This window comes from Leishmania infantum, chromosome 7, assembly GCF_000002875.2.
Source record: "Leishmania infantum JPCM5 genome chromosome 7".
NCBI classification, from domain to species: Eukaryota; Euglenozoa; class Kinetoplastea; order Trypanosomatida; family Trypanosomatidae; genus Leishmania; species Leishmania infantum.
In genome coordinates, this window is record NC_009391.2 from 95,230 (window position 1) to 115,879 (window position 20,650).

The following is a 20,650-nucleotide window of genomic DNA, read 5'->3' on the forward strand; positions in this document are numbered from 1 at the left end:
GAAGTCGCCTGCGACGACCTCGAGGGCGGTGCTGCCTAGCATCCGTGGGCTTCTCTTCTTTACCGTAAGAGGCCTGTGGCGTCTGCGCAACGAGCTGCACAACGACTGGCTGTCGCTGCAGGAGCAGCTGTTGGTCCTTCTGAGCGCCACAGGCACAGGCAGGCGCCGCTTTTCTCGTCTTCTGCTGCCAAGCGACGAAGCGAGTGTGAGCAGGGAAAGATAAACGCGTCTCGGTCTTCGTCGTGCCCGTCCCCGGACCTCCTCTTCCTCACAGATGGTGTGGATGCTGCTCGTGTCTGTGTGTGTGTGTGTGTGTCATGGCTGCTGGCCGGCGCTTCACCGCTGTCACCGTGGGACCCTCTTCTCCCAGCCTGTCCAACCCTCACTCGCTCGCCGCCACTCGCACCAGCTGCGCTTGCTGCAGCGACGCAGCTCTCTCTCTCTCTGGGTGCACGTACGCGTCACGGCTTCACCACCCCCATCAACGGCACTCCTCCTCCACCCTCGACATCCACGCACACAAACAACTGCTCCTTCTCTTTGTCGTTTTTGGTGCGTCACACCTGTTTCGCTCCTGCAACGCTGTGCGCCGACATCCCCCGCTCTGCCTCGCATCCCTCTCTTCGGTCTTCTCTGTCGCCCTCTGGCCTCGACGTTGCTGAGGGTTCACGCAGCACCGCCCCCACCCCTCTCTCTTTGGGATTGATGAGGCGAAAGCTCTCCGCTGTGGTGCAGCGGCGTCTGTACGCGGTACCAAGAGTCGTCACGGTGGCTCAGCGCAGAGGCACTGAAGGCAGCGCGGACAGCAGCAGCAACTGCAGTCGTGGCCTTGCGTCGTCGTCATCTATGCCGTTGTCGTGCTCATTCAAGGGCGCCATCTGCGATGAGGCGCGTGATGTCCATCTGGTGCCCGCCCTCGTGGCATCGTCATCATACCCCGGCGGACGACAGCGCCTTCTGTGGGCCACGTTGGCTGGCTGGTGTGTCGGGGTGGCGCTGTGTGTTTCGGCAGGTATGACGGTGGTGCTGTGCCGCTCGTACGAAACGCCGACGTATCTGATCCCGTACTATCTGCGCGACGTGCGCTCGCGATTCCTGCACTATGCATCGGTGCGGAAGCGCAAGGGTGGTCCCATGTACATGACCGTGGAGGACTTTGTGCTCGCGCTGCTGGCCTCGCCGGAGAAGGTGCTGCCGAACCCGGACATTGTGCAGGACCTCCAGCGCCTCTTCGAGTCCATGGACGCGAACGGGGATGGCTACATAAGCTTCCCAGAGTTCCGCTTCCTCATGAGCCTCCTCACAAGCGACCCGCATGAGGTGGAAGCGCTCTTCTACATCGTGGGCACCGACAAGTCGGGCACCCTCTCCTTGGAGGAGTTCGCCAACGTGCTGCGCGGGACCACGAAGGACGAGGCAGTCGTGCGCTCGCTTCTGAAGCCTTCGACGCGCCGCAACGGCATCGTTCGGGCACTCTTCGGCGACGAAACAGCACCGCGCAGGTGCTCCTTCAGAGAGCTGGAGGCGTTGATCCACAGCGTGCGCACGGAGGTGTGGAAGGCCGAGTTCCGCCAATATGATGTGGAGAAGCGCAACCGCATCACCGCCGAGGAGTTCGCGGCGCTCATTGCCAGGCAGGTGCTCGGCTCTCACTTGCCGTACTACCTGGTGGGTAACATACGCCGCCTGCACGGCAGCGGCGACGTTGTGACGCTCGACATGTGGCTAGGCCTGAACGAAGTGATGCTCTACGCAGAGCAGCTGGCGGCCAACGTGGAGATGTTCTCGAGCAGCGGCATGTCGGTGACGAAGCGGGACTTTCGCCGGCTTATGTCTATGGCCGGCGTGCCGGCGCTGCCTCAGGCCACTATGGACATCATCTTTGCCGTCTTCGACAAGAACGGCGACGGGTCGATGGAGATGGACGAGTTCCTATTCATTATGCGCAAGAAGGTCAAATACCACTACAGCGCGCCTCCGCATGAGCGCAAGAGTCTGCCGAGGCGTTTTCTGGAGTGCTCCAGCGATGTGCTGGCGGGTTTCGGCCGGTAGTGAAAGGGGCAGGCGCAGAGGCAGGGCGAGATCATCAGTAGCATCCAACCTCTTACATGGTGCTACAAAAGGAAAGGAAGGGGAGTTACCCGCAGCAGCGGCGGTGTCAAGGGTCCGCATACCAATGGTAAGCACGCACGCACGCACATCGGGCGCTGCAGTACACGCATAGCTCTCCCTCTCTCGGGGTACCCCGACCCCTCCCTTTTGTGTCTTCGTTCTGCCTTTGGCTGCACCCTCATGTACGGGCAACCCCTCCGTGTCCAATATCTGTGCGCGCCCAAGTTCGACCACGCTGGTATGTATGTTCAAGTGTACGCACAACCGATTCGAAATACGTCGGCAGAAAAGCAGAAAGACGCTCTTCAGCGGTACTATTCACGCTAGAATCCACAAGCGCACATCCCCGCGGCGGCGTGGGGTGAAGACGCAGACGGTGACAGCCCTGTGTGAGCGGTGCAGAATGATCTGAACGGGTGCGTGGACGCCAAGGGTGTGCGATGCCCTCCACAGAGTGTGCGCTCTTGTGCATTGCCCTCTCCCTACTTTCCTGCTCATCCTCCTCCGCTCCCTCTGAAACACGGCATCCACGCATCCCTCGCGACTCCACACACACTGGCACGCCAGCCCCCACCCACGACTCCCGTATTGTCGAGGTACGCGTTGATCGGTCACTTGCGATTTGCATTTGGGGGTGCGAGCGACTGTCTCTCCCCCTCTGCAGCAACGTTACTGTGGCGCGTGTCGTGGCTAGCCCGCTTTCCATCCCCCCCCCTTCCCTCTCATCAGCCCATATACTGTTCCTCAGCGCCGCCTCTCCCCCTTGCCAGTGTATTATTGTCTTCACGTGCGTGAACCTGGCACCCATCTGGTGCTTCTGTTGGCATTGCCGTGCCCAGCGGTGAGCCTGTTGGTGCTGCTGCCCCCTCCCCACCTCACTCACCCCCCCCATCTCATCCTCCCTTCGTATCGTCCATCCTCAACCTCCTTGCCACACATCCAGTGCGTAGTAGTCCCCCATATATATATACACCGTACACGTACATATATATATATATATATTTGCTTGACCTTCTCCCCACCCCCTCATCATTCACCTCCCCTTCCCCGTGCACCTCCCCTCGCACCTCTCGGCACGCACGCGCGTGGGCTTCCTTCTTTTTCGCTTGCGTCTTGCGCATCCCCCCTTTTTCTTCGCTCTCCCTGCGCCGCCACGTAAAACCACGGCGGGGAGGGTCCGGAGGTGCACAGGTGTCGTGTGCACACACGCTCATCTACGCAGTCGCAGAGGTCCGGTCGTCTTCGGCTCTCGCGTATTTGAGTAGGGAGTGCGCCAAACACACACACACACCAAATAGGCTCTCGTAGATCATCGTGTGCGGGGAATCTGCAGTCGGTGCTCTAGCACCGGTCTCCTTCATCTTTCCTCACTACCACCCGTGTACCATCTTGCCGTCGACGATGGCGCATCATCAGCCCACAAATGTGGAGGTGGAAAACAAGGTAGCCTTCTTCGTTCAGCTCAACGCCTTGCTCACGCGGATCAGCTCCGTGGTGAGCAGCGATGCCCTCAGCAGTGCGCAGAAGGCAAAACTGAGCGACGTGCGTAGCGCCACCGAGGCATGGCTAAAGGACGTCGGCGTTATTAGTGCACCACGCCCCTTCATCGCCGCCGCACCACCACCACCACCACCACCGACGCCGCTGCGCTCATCCGTAACGGAGACCCCTGCAGCAGCAGCGCCCCTGTCGGAAACGGTGGCAGCCAGCAAGCAGCAAGACGAAGAGCAGGCAGAGGCAGCACTGACCCAGGCACCCGAAGCACCAGCGGCAGAGCAAGCGACGGCAACAACGTCATCGGCTGCAGACGGCCCTGCGCGTGCATCGGCGTCGCCGGCTACGCCTGGAGGATCCAGCACCGCCACCGCGGCAGTCACCTCGACGCATGAGCGGGCAGATGCGCGCAAGTTGGTAGGCCTTGTGAGCTACCTGCGACTGCTCTTCGATAGTGACGTACCGGAGAGGGCGAAACTGCAGGAGTTTGGTAAAAGTCTTGTGCGCCTGTTGATGGTGCGGTGCTGCTCGACGATTATGGCCTCTCTCCAGCACGTCGTGCACCACACGTATATCGGCACCACCACCGCCGCCGAGGAGGAGGGCGACGCAGAGGCAGCTCTGTCGGCGCTCTTCGTGCAGCTTGCAAAGGAAATCGACGTGGCCACGAAGGCTCTGCTCGGCTGTGTTCGACTCATCACCTCCAGCGCCGTCCTGTCAGAAGCGGCCAGTGCCCGTTTTCCTGTGCAGCTGTGTGTCGACGTGGTGAAGCAGACCCGTCGCGCACAGGTGTACTTCCAGTCACGCGTAGAGAGGGAGGAGTATCATCTGCTGCGCACGTTCGTCACGTCCTCCGATACCGCGGCAAAATCGGCGGAGGGGTCATTGGAGGACGTGGACGCGGTGCACGACGCCCTTGAGAGCGTATCACCGGAGCGTGTGGCGGCACACGTGCTGCGCCGCGTTGAAGCGCTGCGGCGGCGATGGGGCCCATCTCTGGTGCACAGCGTCCGCAACATCGGTGACGTCATTGAGCCATCTGTGAAGTTTCTGGCGACAGTTGCCGCCGTCCGTGCCGAGGTAGCACCGGCGCCGCTTGTGGCACTCAAAAAGGACGCCGCCCACGACCTCTTTTCGCTCTGCGAGCCTGTGACGGTGGCGACTACGGCGGCGGGCGGGCAGCCCTGTCTTGCCAAGTCGCTCTCCACATGTGACTCGCCATCTGTCGTGGCGGCGCCCGTTAGTGCGAGCAGCGCTACCCCACTGGCGTGGCGAGCAGCGGCGGGCGAGGTGCTCATCCGCCTCGGCAGCAGCTTCTCCGCCGACTACCTCGCTGCCGTGGCGGCGTGCTGCGGGGACAGCAACGAAGGCGAGCTTCTCGCTACTCGGCTTCTCACGGACATGTTGAAGTGCGTCGCGGCCCACGATTTGCCGCTTCTGCGGTGTGTGCTGCTAGACGGTCGGTGGTACCGGGCCTTGTACGGCGGCATCCTCAACTGCGTCTCCTCAAGCCAGCCGGCAGTGTTGGCTGCCGGGCTGGATGCGCTCGGGCTGCTAACCACCGCCTGCCCAGTGGTGATTGGCCGGGAGGTGGGTCTCCTTTACAGCAACGTTGTACTGCGCCTGCTGGAGTCCTCGAACACCCCGCAGTATGTGAAGCGCACTATCGTGCTTCACTTTGTCACAACGTTCATGGGCAGCGGCAGCACCCTCCCCGCCGACGGCGGCGGCGGCGCCATTCCTCTCATCCTCCACTTGTACCGCCTGTACGACCTCAATGTGCACGCCCATCAGCTGAACATCATGCAGCAGCTCACCAGCGCCCTCTCCCGCATCGTGCGGGCCGCGCCAAAGGAAGAGCTCATGCAGGACGCCGTGGTGCGGGAACAACTGCAAATCCAGCAAGAGGCGGCGCCAAGTGCAGTGATGACGGCGCCTGCGGCTCAGTTGGACGGGGCACAGCATCGTGCTGAAGTTGCGAACGGCACCACGTCCTCGGAGCCGTCCTCGCTGGTCGCGGCCGCCCTCAACCCGGCCTCACTCTCACTCCCTGCCATGGCGCTACACGGACTCGTCCGGATCGTCGAACTCCTGACGACGCAGACGCCTCCCGAGGAGGAGAGCGGCAAGGATGTGCTCGCCTCACTGCCTGCCATGACGTGTCGCGAGTCTAAGCTCAAGGAGCAGCAGGAGGTCGACCGCTTCAACGCTGCTCCCAAGAAGGCGATCTACAAGCTCTTCAACGTAACTGCCGAGGAGAACGCGATTCCTGCCTCGCACGCCGACTTCAGCAGCCAGTGGGAGCACACGCTGCTCCCACCGCTTACGTCTGCTGCCGCAGCGAAGGTGGAGGCCGTCGCCGACTTTCTCAACCAAGTCAGCTCCCTCAACCCTGAGGCGGTGTCGGAGTTCCTGACGACGCCGGAGGTGTTTCCGCTGCAAGTCTGCAGAACCTACCTGCGGCGCCTGCCACTGGCCGGGTTCAGTGTGCTGGAGGCCATCAGCGAGCTCCTCATGCGTGTGCAGCTGCCCAAAGAGGGGCAGCGCATCGAACGACTGCTCGAGTACTTCTCCGCCGCTTACTATGAGGCAAACCGCGGGCACGGCATCGACAGCGACATCTTCCCGTTTAAAAGCGACACGGCGGTGTTCATTGTCGTGGTCGCTACGGTGATGCTCAACACCAACATCCACAACCCTTCCGCAGGGATGCGGTTAGATGTGAAGGCGTTTCGCGGCCAGCTGCGCCGCTGCAACGACGACGAGAGCTTCGCCGACAGCTTCGTGGACGATATTTTCGACCGCATCAGCACGCACCCGCTCGAGAGCATCAAGAGCGTTGCCGCTGACGCGAACGCGAGCACCGACAGCACCAGCCGCGGGCCCTTCGACATGTTCTTTGTATCGCAGGAGGAGAAGCGGCAGCTGGCGTTTGGGGTGGAGCGGCAGCGCATGGTGAGCGAGACGCGGCAGCTGCTGAAGCTGCGAACCCAGCAGGAGCCGCTCGCGCCTGCCCCGGAGGGGTGGTGGTGCGCTGTAGCGAAAGATTTCTTCCTCAGCACCTGGTCCTCAGTGTGCGCCGTCTTCGGCCCTGCCATGTACGAGGGCACCACTGCGGCGCCGTCGGATGTCCTGCTGCAGTGTGTGCGAGGGCTGCAGTCGCTGCTGTGCATGGCAGCCGCGTTCGACCTGCCAACGGAGTGCACCGTTACGCTGCTTACCCTGCTGCGCATGGCGGATGCGACGCCGGTGAGGGAGCATTGCCGGCGAGCGGTGTTGGTCGTGGCCGCCACCACATACGCCGTGAACTTTCCGGTAAGATGCTGGGTTGCGGTGTGCCAGATCATTCTGGAGGTGCGCCGCACCGCGGCGGCGGCGACCCCGCCCCTCGTCGAAGACGTCTTCACACGGATCGAGGGCATCACGCGTCTTAGCGTCGAGACTGAAGAGAGGCGAGCGGCTGACGACTCCGCGCCGAAGACTGACCGGCCTACGGAGGCAATCCACCGCGCCATGGAAGGAGTCATGACCACCATCAGCGGCTACGCTGTCGGCGACGTCGCGAACCTCTCCTCCGCGCTGGCGGTGCTGCGTCGGGCCCTCGAGTACACGCGCATTGTGCACGCGAATCGCAGAACGGACATTGTGTACTTCGTAAATGTGCGCGACTTCACTGCGGTGGTGGCGCCGGCCTACGTGGAGCTCATGAAGAAGCACAGCTCCAGCGACGACGGACTGCAGGTGCTCTTTGAGTGCCTGGTGGACTTGCTGTGCACAATGTGGGTGTCCTACTCGACTAGCCGGGTCATGGTCCCGGCACCGGCGGCGGCGGCGGCGGGGAAGGCGGAGACGGCGGAGACGCCGACGGTGGATACCGCTCCAGCCGAATTCGTGCAAAGCTTCCGCTTCCTGCGCAGCGTCTATGACGTGACGCTCGCGTCCGCCTCTGAGGGGGCCGCGACGCTGCTGCAGATGCACACGCTACAAGCCATCAAGGAGGTGCTGTCGCGCACGGTACGCACGGCAGAGATGACGGCCGCTGGCCAGCACCTCTCCCTCTACACCATGATGGCGTCGTGGCAAGAGGTGCTGTACCCGCTCGCCGTCGCGTTGTGCGACCGTAACAGCACCGCCGTCGAGGCAGGCAGTCTCGCCCTGTTGGTGCTGCGCAAGTTGGTCGCACTCTGCGGCGGCACCGGCACCGCATCCTCCGATCGACTTCCAGGGCCGGTGCGCGCCGCACTGCTGTGGTTGCTGGCTCAGCTCGCCTACATGGGCGGTATGTGCGGAGACGCGGACAGCGCTCAAGTGTGTGTGGCACTCCTGAGCAGCATCTGCACGACCACGGTAGCAATGTCCGTGACGGCCGCGTCGTCATCATCGCCGGGGTGTAGTACGGCCGGTCCGGCCTCTCCGGTGACCGCCGTGGCGGACCCGAGCACCGCTGCGCGGCTGATGGAACAGCGCAACGCGCTAACACAGCAAGTGGTGACGTCCATTGAAGAGAACCCGCACTATGTCGTCCAGTGCACGCTAGCGCGGCTGTGCTTGCTGCTGCAGTGCGAGCGAGAACAGACGCGTGCGGAGGTGATGCACCAGCTGCGCACCCTCTCGCTGCAGATGCGGCCGGCGCAGCTGTGCCCCATGGCGTTGGACTTGGCGGAGGTCGTGTTAGAGGGCACCATCGGGCACGCCGCACACCACCGCCAGGCGCCACGCACGCAGTCGAGTCTTATCCCCTTTCTCTTCTTCCAGATGCCGGTGCCGGCGTCGATGCGGCGGTGCTCGCGGACGTCATTCCGGGCCACCGTGCCAGCAGCGCTCGGGTTCCTGGCCAACGAGCTGCTCACCGGCCTCAGTGGGGACGACCTGGCGATGGCCGCCGAGTCGGTCATGCGCCGCTGCCTCCTGCCGATCCTCCTGAGCCCCAATAGCCCCCATCAATGCCGCTTCATCGCCGTCCGCTCCCTCTCCCAATGCGTCTCCGTCTGCCTACCGCAGAACAGCGCTGCGCGGTCCCCGCAGCTGGCGCAGTGCGTGCTCGACTGCCTGGCGATGGCACTGTATGCGGTGCGCGTCCCGCTCACCTCCGTGGTGTCGCCCGACACCAGCTTCGTGGGCCGGCGCTGGCTGGACGCGCCGGCGATCAGCTCTGCGTCAGGATGGGCAGCGTACTGTGCTCAGGCTACTCACACGGTGGAGCTGATGGACCGGGCAGAGCCGCAGTGGCTCGTGCGCGGGGCGGCTGCAGCAGCGGCGCAAGTGGCGCTAAGTACATTGGCAGCAACGGCAACCGAAGAGCGGGATGGCGCGGCCGCTACCCCGACATCGAGTCGCGGGGGTTGCGCCACCAGCGAAGAGACACATCGCGCCGACGGCGCCGCCTTCGTCCCGGACGAGGCGCTCATCGAGTATGTGAACCTGCTCGCCCAAATGTTGGCCGGTGTGCCGAAAGAGCTGCAGGGTGTTGTGGCGAGCGCCGCCGCCGCTGCTGGCAGCGCCACGCCGTCTGCCGGCGCGGTGGCGGTGCCGGACATGAATACAGATGACTGGAAGCTGCCCCGAGCCTCTGTCACGGTGCTGCTGCAGTTGTGCCTTCAGGCGGGCGGCACGCTCTTCGCCGTGTTGTGGCGCGTTAACCACCCGCACGAGGTGGAGCAGTACGCGATGCAGTCGGTGGAGTCGAGACGGGAGGCGCTAGCGTTCACCAGAAACAGCGGCCTGTTGCCGCACGCGGCGATACGCAGCGTCCTACAGTGCTACCTGAAATTGGCCGTTCTGTCCACCGAGTACCCCTCTGCCGAGCTGCTGGAGGTTACCACGGACATCATCGAGGGAATTCGGCAGGTGCAGGCTGCCACCCACGCCGCCGCGCCGTCGCCCTCGCCGCCGTCCTTGGCAGTCGGCGGCGGCGCCGGGGCTGTGACGGCGGGGGCGAGCAGCACCTCCCTCGCTGCCGACGGCGCCTCGCTCCAGCGACTGCCGCCGCAAGAGCAGCAACACGTGCGCACCTGCAACTCAGGCATGTACCAGCAGCTGTCTGTTGTCCTGGGGTATCTGGTGCGGTTGCTGACGGGGCAATCCACGTCGATGGCGTCGGTGGCCGGTTGGGCAAGACGGCAGGAGGCCTTCGAGGCAATGGCGCTGCACCCGCAGTTCTTCTCGTCCCTGGTCTCGCTGCTGACGCCGACGGCCGGTATGCTGATCATCACGGTGCGCGACTATTTCGCATGGTACATCGCTCACGCACAGCTGCCGCATCAGGCAAGCGAAATCGCCGGGCCTGTCACGGTTAGCGGTGGCGCTGCCTGCTCGGGCGAGGCTACCTCAACCTGGGCAGCGGAGAGCGACGAGGAAGGCCCGTCATCTTCGCAGCTGACGGCCTTGAACGGCACGCACGACGGCAAAGGCAGCGCTTTCGGCAGCTACAGTGTCAACGGTGGCGGGTCGGTGAAGCTCAGTTATGTGAAGGCAGCTCGCACACTCTCGCCGAAGCCCTCAACGGTGGGCATGGAAAGGATGTGCATGACGGAAGTGGTCAGCGATGTGGCCGCGAAGAGCACCCGCAACTTCAATAGTGAATGACGGCAGGGATGACGACGACGAGTCGCTGCTGAGTGCGCCCTCTCTACACCGCACCGTCAACGCCGTGGCAGGAAGTCCCGCGAAGGAGCACTGCTTCACAAGTCCATTGAGGAGAGAAAGCGGTGGAGCGAAAGGCAGCACCACTGCATGCCTGGGTGTCCCTCGTTGCGCGCATGCGGTGGCGTGTGATGTATGAGGTGTGTGTTGGCCACAACGGTGGCGGCTGTTGTCTGGTCAGGTGCAATAAGGAAAGGGATCGAAAGCAAGGAAAGTCGAGAGGCAGCGCTCAGGGGTGCGCGGTCTGGCGGTTCTGCGGAAACACAGTGGGAGGGGGCAGACACACTGGTGTGTGCTCACACCTACACGCACGCCCCTCGCCCCTTCCCAGCGCGCTCACAGAGACGCAGGTGAAGAACAGAGAGTCCGCGTATGTGTCGCAGTGCCCTTCCCGCGTCGTTGAAAGGTGTAGAGAGGACGGCAACGGATGCAACCGCTTCTTACGAATGGGAAGATCAGCAACAGCGGAGCGCCCGACTCACATCTATGCATGCTGTGCGTGAATCTGTGTCTGCGTCAAGGGAAGGGGAGGACCACAGCGAGTACGCGCACATTCTACGGATCTACCCGAGCGCGCGATCACACGCTCTCAACCTCACTCTCCGCCCAATCAGCACCTCTTCTCTCTCTCTCACGCACATCTTTGTTCTTCCCACATCTGCTACGGCCCTACTCCTCAGGCTGCCCACGAGAAGCGCATTCAAGCTTCATATGAGTGTGGCCACGACGCGCTCGCAGCTGCGCATCGCCATCGGCCTCTCCGGCGGTGTCGACAGCGCCGTCACCGCCCTCGTGCTGCAACGCTGTGTTCACACCACACTCGACGTCGCCGCGCTTCGCTGCTTTGGCGGCCCACGCGCTCCGCCTCCGCCACTGCGCGCACTACGAGCGGCGGTTGACGCACATGTACCGCTCCACGAGCTGCTCGGCAAGCTGGTCACCGCAGGCGAGCCGGGCATTGCGGCTGCAGGCTACGATGCTGCTCCTGTGCAGTACACCCCCTTTTTCATGCGCAACTGGCACGATGACAACGCGGCCTCTGGATGGTGTGAGCGAGCCCAGGTCGACTACGACGATGCGCAGCAAGTGGCAAGGGCGCTAGACCTCCTTCCCCGCGACGGCACGCCTCTGCCGATGTACGACCTCTCCAGCGAGTACGTTGGGCAGTGTTTTGAGCGCATGCTGGCCGCCTACGCCGCAGGACACACGCTCAACGTGGACGTGCTGTGCAACAGCAAGATCAAATTCGGCGCCTTGACGCGTGCGCTGCGTCGCACGGGATCGGCGTTCAGTGAAACACTCCTCGCCACCGGTCACTACGCGCGCACGTGGGACCTTCCGCGCGGTGTCCACGGTGGCGATAATGCTAAGAGACGACTGGTGCTGCTCGTGCGGCCGTGCTCTGCGGGGCGGGACCTCAACGATCAGACCGTCTTTCTATCCCGGGTGCCGCCATCTGCCCTGGCCACGGCGATTTTCCCTCTCGGGCACCTCTTCACCTGCAAGGCGGATGTGCGTGCACTGGCGAGGCACAGCTTCGGGCACAGCGGTGGCACGGCGGCGGTGGCGAGCTCAGATGGCGAGCCGCAGCGTACGGTGGCGCACATCTCCCGAAAGAAGACCAGCACGGGTATCTGCTTCGTCGGGCCGCCCTCCGCTGCCACGTGCGCCGGCGATACATCGTGTAGCTCGCGCTTCCCTCCCTTCTTGAACGAGTACCTCCCGCCACCGCCACCGCCGCCCTTGCCATCGACCCGCACGGTGTTCTGCGACGCGGTGACGGGGGAAGAGCTGCTCGTGCCTGGAGACACAGCTGAGCACTTCGCCGGGGCGCCATTGCAGCCTTTTGCGTGCCGTCTACATCGTGGTCCCATGTTTGGTGCCCTCCGGGCAGACTACCCGGGCCTCCTGCCGGCCTACGCCTTTACTCTCGGCCAGCGTGTGCGTCTCTGCCGCCGCACCGTTGACGGGCGAGTGCGCGAGGCGGCCTACTACGTTGCTGACAAGGTGCTGGCACCTCTGCCGTCGTCGGATATGAGTGACGACAAAGCCGTGCCTGTGCGTCTGCTGGCAGAGGTGCGGGTGGTTGCCCAGTGGAACCACGCGCTGCTGTACGCCTCTCAAGCCACGGTCGCGTCACTGCACTGGTGGCTACCGCCGCCTGTGCTGCATCAGCGCGCTGTGGCCTACCATGAGCGTGGCGTGTATGGGCTGCGGTGTCATTGCTGCACGCGGCATCAAGAAGCACTGCAGCCAGCGACAGTGGAATGGGAAGCGGCGGACGAAGAGCTCAGCGCGGATGCGGAGGTGCGCGTTCGGCGTGCTCGCGTACACTTCGATGCCCCTCTTCGTGCCGTTACGCCGGGACAGGCGCTCGTGGCATACATGCCCCTCTTGGAGCTCGAAGGAGGGTGGAAGAAGGGCCGTGACGCCTCTCGCGGTGATGCCGAGCCGTCGCCGCCTGAGGCAATGGCTGTGATCGGGTCTGGCTGGGTTGTGTCGCCTGACTCCCCGCCGCCTGGAGGGCTCGCTCTCTCTCAGCTGACAGTCTAGCCCCCCTTCCCTCTCCTCTCCAGCGGTGCGCACCACGCCTGCAGATGACGACTCTGTCGTCATTTCGTCGCTTGTCTTCGTGCCGTGTTGACCTCTTCACAGAACTTGTCGTTGTCTCTTTATGCCACCGCCCAGTGCGACGTCGAAGCCGCCGCCTCCCCACCCCCTCCCTCTTCTCCGAAGAGGGTGGCTGGGAGAGAGAAGAGAGGAGAGGAGAACGGCGCGGTGGCATATGTTGCCGCCTTCGCTGTCGCTGCCCAATCCATCTCTCAACGTCAGCACGACCCCAGCAGCCCCACCCCCTCCATCAGTCGGCCCACACTCATCTTGCACCGTCCAGCCCTCGTCCGCCCTTCCCACCTTGTCCTGCTTTTCCTTGACGCATATGCGCACGCGCACGCTTGCATGTGAGCGAGAGAGCGCGCTGCTGATGAGTGCAGCCACACACGCATACGCTTCATATCCCTTTCTTCGTTCCTGAGCCCTTCGTGGCGCTCTCTTAGAGACCCACCCTCCTCCCGTGTTCGAGTGCGTCTGTGTGCCACCCCAATGCTGCTCTCTTCACCGGTGGCGCGTGCAGCGCAGAAGGCGCCGGTGACCGCAGGCTTATTGGTGTTCATGTGTCTCATGCTGCTGCTGAGCTCTTCCAAAGATTTGACGTGCATGCATAGCGCCCTCTATGAGCTGTTTCCGTGGCGGTTCGTCACGTACCCGCTTGCGATGACGACGCGGCAGCCCTGGCGTGTCGCCGTGAACACCGCTGTTGTCCTCGCCGGGGCGTCTGCTGAGGCATCCACAGGCAGCAGCGAGTACGCCACCTTCCTGCTCTTCACCGCCGTGGCGACAGGCGTTCTGGTGCTCCTCACAGACCTCGTCATGTTCGATCCGCTACGGCTTGCTGTTTGGGGCGGCAACGACAGCCACAACCGGCCGTACGGTTACACGGGCGTGTGGCCGGTGGCGGAGGTGGTTGGGTTCTCTCTGTGCCGCGTGCGGGGGGTGTCGGCGTTGGTCGGTCCGCGACTGCGCTGCGGTCAGCTGACGCTCCAACGACTCCCACTCGCTATTGTCTGGGCCGCCTTCGGCTGTGATGTGGTCTCGCTGGTGGTGGGCCGCAGTGCTGAGGATTATAATGAGCACCGTGAAGGTTGGCAGGTTATGGTGGCGTCCATCGCCTTGCTTGTGAGCTGGCTATACGAACGCCGCGTCACCGGAGCTGCGAACAGCGCCTTCGCCTTAGAAGCCTTCATGTATCCGGACCCGCTCAGGGATGGCGCGCGCTGGGTGTGCGGACGCGTGCAGAGGCGTCTGCAAGCGTCGCCACTGCGCTTTCTACTTCCACCTGAGGGAGGAGTCGGTGGTGGGGCGGCAGCACTGCCCACGCCGTTGTTCTCCCGCGCCGCCGTGGGCAACGCCTTTCCTGGCAGCCCAAACACCGCGACAACGACGACGACCACGGCGCTACTGCCCGGTACAACCGCAGAGGAGGCGGAAAGGCACCGCCTCATCGCACGAGAGGCCCTCGCCCGCCGACTTCAGCAGCAGCAGTCAAGTGCATCTACGCCATCCGCTGCGGAGGCGGTCGACTTGGCGACGAAGACAGCGTAGCGGCCCCTGACTGCACGCCGACGTTGTTTGGCTGGACAGGGAGGGAAGAGGCGGAGGCGCCGATGGCGGCGGCAATGTCGGGCACCTGACGTGGTGTGCCTTCTCTCATGGCAGAACGCGCCTGGAGCTGTTGCGCCTTCGCATCTCCTCCTCCTCCTGGCTCCTTGATATTAGTGAGCCGCGTGCTGCATCTACCCTCGGCACACACGAAGCGATTCGCACATGAGGCTCACACGCGTGCGCGCCTCTGTCTGCCTGTCTGTCTGCGCATGTGAGTGAGGGACGAGACGAAGAGACTTGCACAGAACGTCTTAGTCGCCCTCCCCTCCCCCACCTTCTCCATCTTCTTCTCGTGAAACCCGTGACGCTCTCACCGACCGCTTCCTTCGCTCTGCGTGAAGTCGACGGAGCCGCTGAGCCGGCCCTCCTCCTCCCCCCCCCCATCCTTCACTGCGCCGGCTGCCATGCGCCTCAGTCTCACTTGTGTGGCTGTCTTTCCTGCGAGCCAGCAATGCATGCCTTCTGCCGTCGTCCTCGAGTGGGAGGTGATACCTTGGTAGCGTGGCACCACACACATGCGCTCAAACCTCCAACCCTCTCCTTCTTGTGATTCTACGAGTCGTAAGGTGTGCACGCGCGCGCCTCCTGTGTGCGTGCCCGGACCCGTCGCTGCTTCAGAGAGCAGGCGCACAGCCTGGCCTCCCTTTGCCCTCGACACACCAAGCCAGCAAGACGCGGAGAGACACACACGCAGAGAAGCGCGGAGCGACCACCACCACCACAACTCATCTGTACAGACCTAACCACACATCGAGAGCCAAGCATGAAGTGGGACTGGGGTGTTCTGCGGCGGCAGACGCTGGAGTTGATGTACGGTGCCACCGCCGAGCAGCGGCACCATCAGTCGCAGCACCGAGATCAGAAGCAGGCGTACGAGGCCTTCATGGCGATGTCCGCCAGCGCCGCGGGTGAACCGCATTGCAGTGGGGGCAGCGCGGCTCCTAGCGCTTTCCCGCCTGCCGCTGGGAGGCGGCACCGCGACCACGGATACGCCGCTGTCCGAAAACACTTCCAGCGCATCCCAGATATGTTTCTCGACATAGAGTTTTACTTTGCCATCACTGGCGTGGGCCTCTTCGACCATCTCGTCGGGCTGCTGCTGCTGCCGCTGAAGGTGCTCACACAGTGGCGACGGTGCGAACTACGGGACATTATTACACTGCTTGTTCTCACCATGACACTGGGTAGCTACTGGGTTGCGGGTCTGGCGACAACGCAGCTGTACCCCTACCTCTACCACGCCGTACGACGCACGTCGTTCATCAAGGTCGTCATGATCTTCAGCATCCTCGATGTGGCGGACAAGATCCTCTCATCCCTCTCGCAGGACTCGCTCGAGGTGCTCTACGCCGCCGTCGAAGATGAGTACGCCTACCGCTGCTCTCGCCGCCGCCAGACCAAGCCAGCTGCGGCAGACACACCGACGAAGAGGGCTGCTTTTGGGAGTGCGTGTGCAGGTCGCGACGACGCCGGATCCGCCAGCGCCCGACAGCACACGCCTCCATCGCGGTGGCTCCTCGCCGGCAGCGCGATCGCCGCCTGCATCAGCACCTCCTGCCACTCCCTCTCTCTCCTGCTGCACGTCGTCACGTTGAACGTCACGATAAACGCGGAGGGAAACTCGTTGCTGGCGCTGCTGGTCGGCAATAACCTCACGGAGCTGAAGAGCGTCGTGCTCAAGAAGAGCACGCCGGAGTCGCTGCACAGCGTGTGCGCCCTCGACGCGCTGGAGCGCATGCAGTACGTCGTCTTCTTCTTTGTTATGCTGCTGCACCACATGCACGAGCGCTTCACAGACTTCGCCGTCGCAGACGTCTTCGTCATCCTCTGCGTCGAGGTGGCTATCGACTTTGTTAAGCATCTCTTCGTCGTTCGCTTCAATGGCATTCCGCCTTCGATGTTCCGGGCCTACTCGCAGCTGGCGTTGCTAGACTTGAGCTGCGAGGCGGTGCTGTGGCGGCTGCCGTCGCTGGAGGTAGTGGCGAGCGGGCCCGGCAGCGGCGTCGCAACGCGCATGGAAGAAGCGGCCGAGCTGCTCACGCCTGCTTTCGGCTTTGCCCCCAAGAACGTTAAGCGGAATGGCTTCGACGCCATCGCGTATGCGGCGCTGCTGCTGTGGAGCTGCGAGCGAGTGGCGGGGTACCTCCTGTGGCAAGCGCCTTTGGTGTGCGTCTTGCTCGTGCTAATCCTCGCGCTTCTGAAGCTCATGTTGTCCAGTGTCGTCCACGGCGTGTGCGCGCGCTTCACTCTTCGGACGTTAGTGGTATCCCCACCGTCGTGGCCGCCGCTGCCACAGCCAAGCGCTGTCTCTGCGCCTCTCGACGGCGGCAGCTGCAGTGAAAGCGGCGCCAGCCAGCGAAGGAGCGCGTCTCTGACGAGCTCGCTGGTCTGCACGTGGGGTGTTCGGATGGGTGTCTCACCGATCAGCACGCCGCGCGCGACGCCCGTCGGCGGCAGCGGCCACGCACACATCAGTGCGGCAACGTCTTCCTCTGTGAAGAGCAAGAGTAGCCCAGCAGCAGTGCGCACGTTGGTGCGGCTGACGCCGCTTCTACTGGCTCTGCTGAAGGCAGATCGCTTCGACCTACAGGCTGGCAAGGCGAAGCGCACCTACTGACGTCATATCCTCATCTGTCGTTTTGTAGGTGGGTGGCCGTGTGTGCCTCGCGCGCGCAGGCTGGCATAGCGCGCCCCTCCACTCCTCCTCCTTCTCTGCTGCGCACCTAGCACCTCTTGGCCCTTGGCCAGCGGAGCTCTTGTGCGTGTGTGTGCAGCTGCAGCGGCGCAGAGAGCCCACGTGCGTACAGGCCCATGTACTTCTGTGAGCGCACCGCATGGCATCTGACCCACGCGTACGTGCACCACTCGCGCAGCCCCTACCCCCTCCTTCGGCTTCGACGTCCCTCTCTCCGCACTGCTCCCCTGTCTCAGCCGCTGTGCATCTGTCGCCGTTCACGCTCTGTCCTTCCGTGGGTGTGTCACCGACGCGATGTCATAGCACGCACGTGCACGTGCACGACACAGGCGCCGTTCTCGTCGAACGAAATCGTGGGGCCGCTCGCCAGCAGCGCGTGTCAGTCGAGTCTCAGCAACCGCGGCAGCCACCGCGCCACCGGCAACGCACGGTGAGAGGAAGACACCAGGCGCCGTCCCGGTGGCGGTGGAGACGCGCTGGTGGGCATGTCCTTGAAACCGTGGCACTACGTGCCGCTGCCTCTCTCACAGGTGGTGCTTCTCCCTGCGACACAAGCAGCGCATGGCGGATAAGGTGCAACAGCAATGCTGGTTTCCGCCCTTCTGTGTGACGATGATCGCGGTGGTGCTTCTCGGGTCCAGGTCCGAGAAGCACCCGCTTTTGCGCCGAGCGTGTGCGTCGTCCATCACGTGAATGGTGCGCAGCCCGTTCCCCTCTCGGAGATGCGGGGCGTACTTTTCCTGAGCGCCTTCCGTATCGACGCGGAGGCTGCCACCCCGCGAAGTGCGACGGTCTCCGCCAGTACGCCTGTGAAGGGCAACAGCGCCCGCTGCCCGTGGGCGAGCAGCTGGTAGAACAGCAGTGTCAACGCGTGGGCGCCGGTCCTGTCCAACAAGAGAGCAACCCCCGCTGAGCATCCCCAGCCGCATCTGTGGGCACGCAAACCCAGCCGCCGCACCCGCAATGGTGTTTGACTACGACGCCGACACAGGAAGCTACACCGTCTTCTGGCCCCTAGCAGCCTCCTGCACGGCGGTGAGCTCCGTGCTGGGCGTAATGAAGACGCCGAAGAGACGCGTGGCGTACAAGGGGTCGGCGGTGACGCAGGAACTGTGGATTGCAGTGCACCGAAACGGACCTCACCCGACACGGCGAGAACGCCTCAGCGGCGGCGGCGGCGAGTACAGCACGTCGTGCGCCGCATCAAGACGCGTCGCTAAACCGTCGCAGAGGTGCAGCCCCCCACTGCCGCCGCCGGGGCGGTGGTGCAAACGCTTTGGAAACGTTCTGGCGGTGCTCGCACACGCACAGGACCGGACACACACAACGGGCGCTGGTGCTGGCGGCGTACCTGGCCCACGCCACTGACTGCGGCTACGTGAAGGACGTGCCGCGAGACAACCCCATCGAGGAGTATGCGGCTCGCGTTGGTGCGCGGCTGGAAGCGCTGCCGAACAGCATCGTCAAGTGCATCGAGGGGCAATCGGTGTCGAGAGTTCGGAGGGGGAGCAGGCTGCTGTCCAATGTTAATAACTCTCCCTGTGTCTGTATATGCGTCGCTGCGCACGAGCAGCTGAATCTCTCTGTTGGTCTCTTTCTATTCTGTGAGCTGTCGAGGCTCGCTTGCCCATTCCACAGCACACGCGCTGGCTCTCCATCGCGACACCGAAGAGCCAACTAGGTGTGAGAAGTCACGTAAGTGGGTCTGAGAGCCGCACGTCGTGGCAGCCCTGCTGCTCTCCTGTTCCCCGCGACGCCTTGTACGCCACACACACACACACACACACACACACACACACACCACTCTTCTCCAATCTTGCGTCCGTTGTGCCCCTTACACCTGCCTATCTCCCACTCTCTCTATCTCGCACCCTGCCTGTCTCAAAACTCCATGCTGCCTCCGTCAGACAACGCCCTGCAAGCACCACTGACATTGTCATGACCTGGAGCACGCTACGCGCACACACTCACTGGCCTTCTCCCCGTTATCTTGATCTGTACGCATCATCATTGATCAGCAAGTCTCTGAGTGCAAGGCTGGCAACCAACCCCTCTGGCTGCTGGGTCTTGACGAGATCCACTGGGGCCGTCAGGTTCAGCGTCTTCTGCAAGTGTTGGCACTTGCCCCCGTGCAGTGGCTCGCCGGAGTTGATGGGGTGCCTCCCTCTCTGTTCAGCGTGTAAGCCCTATGCCACCTCTCAATCAAAGCCTCCGTCTCGCATGCGATGTGGGCAAGCCGTCGGTAGAGACACTCACGCGGGTGTGCAGGCGTGCGCACAGGCTCAGAAGGCCACTTCATGGCGCGGCACGTGACGTGGGCAGTGAGACGTGCTCATACATGTCTGCACGTACTTGTGTCTCCGTGTGTCTGTCTGTCTGCATATGCGTGCGTGAGTCGTGCTTCTCCTTTCGCGTTTTCCGTTGTTGGTTCTCTCATGGTTTGCACACCCCTCATGTCGAGGGCGGCGCACACATACGCACACACACCTCCGCGCGTGGCATCTCCGGGTCCGGTGTGTCCAGCTCGGTCTGGGTGGACGCCGAGCAGCCCCCTCTCCCCGCCCCCATCCCGGCCGAATGCCGAGCCACTTCTGGCGGTGCGCGTGCCAAGCGCCTACGACGTGGGCGAGTGAGAGCGAGTCGTCGCTGCGGATGTCGGCGGGCGGGTCCTGGACGGCGTGGCGCCGGGGCGAGCGGCGGCAGTGAACGCGTTTGTGGTTCTCATTGGATAGGCAAAAAGTGTCCGCGCGACTCGAGCGTATGCCACACCCGGCCCTCGCACCGCCTGCTGGTGTGGGGCGCCTGAGAGCCACCCTACGGTGCGCGGGGTGGGTGGGCGGCGCTTGAGGGCACGGGCCCTCCTCGGGCGACCGGGTCGGCGCACTGCTGCAACGCGTGTCTACCGGTGCTTCGCACCACGCGGATGCGGCCTGCGACAGGGTCGGGGGTGGAGCGGCGTTGGATCTCACGTTGTGCGGCAGAGAAATGAGGCGAGCTGATGAGCATGGTTTGCAAGCAGCCACCCCTTCACCGACGCACACGCAGAGACACGCTTGGGGCTGGGGGCGTATGCTGAGCATGTGCGTTGACGGGCGCGTGTTTGTCCGGCGTTCGTGGGTGCAGCTGGCGGCGTGGCGGCTGCCCTTTTCCCAGCGTTTGGGGACGTCTCTCTGCTCGTTGTCGTGTTCTCTCCGCCGCCGCGTGGCGAGGTCGTTTCCCCCTTCCTTTGCCGCGCGCGGCCTCGCACCCGCCGCCAGCATGCGGGGGCGGGGTGGGGGTGGGGGGCCGGGCCTTTTCGCCGGGCGCCCCACGCAAGGGGGGCGGGGGCGAACCTGGCGGCGCCGGGGAGGGGGGGCGAACCTGGCGGCGCCGGGGAGGGGGGGCGAACCTGGCGGCGCCGGGGAGGGGGGGCGAACCTGGCGGCGCCGGGGAGGGGGGGCGAACCTGGCGGCGCCGGGGAGGGGGGGGGCGAACCTTCCCAATGGG

General features: G+C 63.8%; 5 protein-coding genes across 5 annotated transcripts; all 5 read left to right on the top strand.

The window, feature by feature from the left end:
• Positions 1–1,014: 1,014 nt before the first annotated feature.
• Positions 1,015–2,052, top strand: LINJ_07_0260 (conserved hypothetical protein; the record flags this gene model as incomplete). The annotated part of the gene is made up of 1 exon (XM_001463212.1): positions 1,015–2,052. One exon carries the CDS (start codon positions 1,015–1,017, stop codon positions 2,050–2,052), a length of 1,038 nt encoding a protein of 345 aa, XP_001463249.1.
• A 1,461-nt stretch (positions 2,053–3,513) lies between these two features.
• LINJ_07_0270 (conserved hypothetical protein) lies at positions 3,514–10,191 on the top strand (the record flags this gene model as incomplete). Its single annotated transcript, XM_001463211.1, has 1 exon — positions 3,514–10,191. The coding sequence occupies one exon, from the start codon at positions 3,514–3,516 to the stop codon at positions 10,189–10,191; it is 6,678 nt and encodes a 2,225-aa protein (XP_001463248.1).
• A 768-nt stretch (positions 10,192–10,959) lies between these two features.
• On the top strand, positions 10,960–12,801 carry LINJ_07_0280 (putative tRNA-methyl transferase; the record flags this gene model as incomplete). Its single annotated transcript, XM_001463210.2, has 1 exon — positions 10,960–12,801. One exon carries the CDS (start codon positions 10,960–10,962, stop codon positions 12,799–12,801), a length of 1,842 nt encoding a protein of 613 aa, XP_001463247.2.
• Positions 12,802–13,350: 549 nt separating this feature from the next.
• Positions 13,351–14,409, top strand: LINJ_07_0300 (conserved hypothetical protein; the record flags this gene model as incomplete). The annotated part of the gene is made up of 1 exon (XM_001463208.1): positions 13,351–14,409. The coding sequence occupies one exon, from the start codon at positions 13,351–13,353 to the stop codon at positions 14,407–14,409; it is 1,059 nt and encodes a 352-aa protein (XP_001463245.1).
• Positions 14,410–15,232: 823 nt separating this feature from the next.
• LINJ_07_0310 (conserved hypothetical protein) lies at positions 15,233–17,086 on the top strand (the record flags this gene model as incomplete). The annotated part of the gene is made up of 1 exon (XM_001463207.1): positions 15,233–17,086. One exon carries the CDS (start codon positions 15,233–15,235, stop codon positions 17,084–17,086), a length of 1,854 nt encoding a protein of 617 aa, XP_001463244.1.
• Between the last annotated feature and the right edge of the window lie 3,564 nt (positions 17,087–20,650).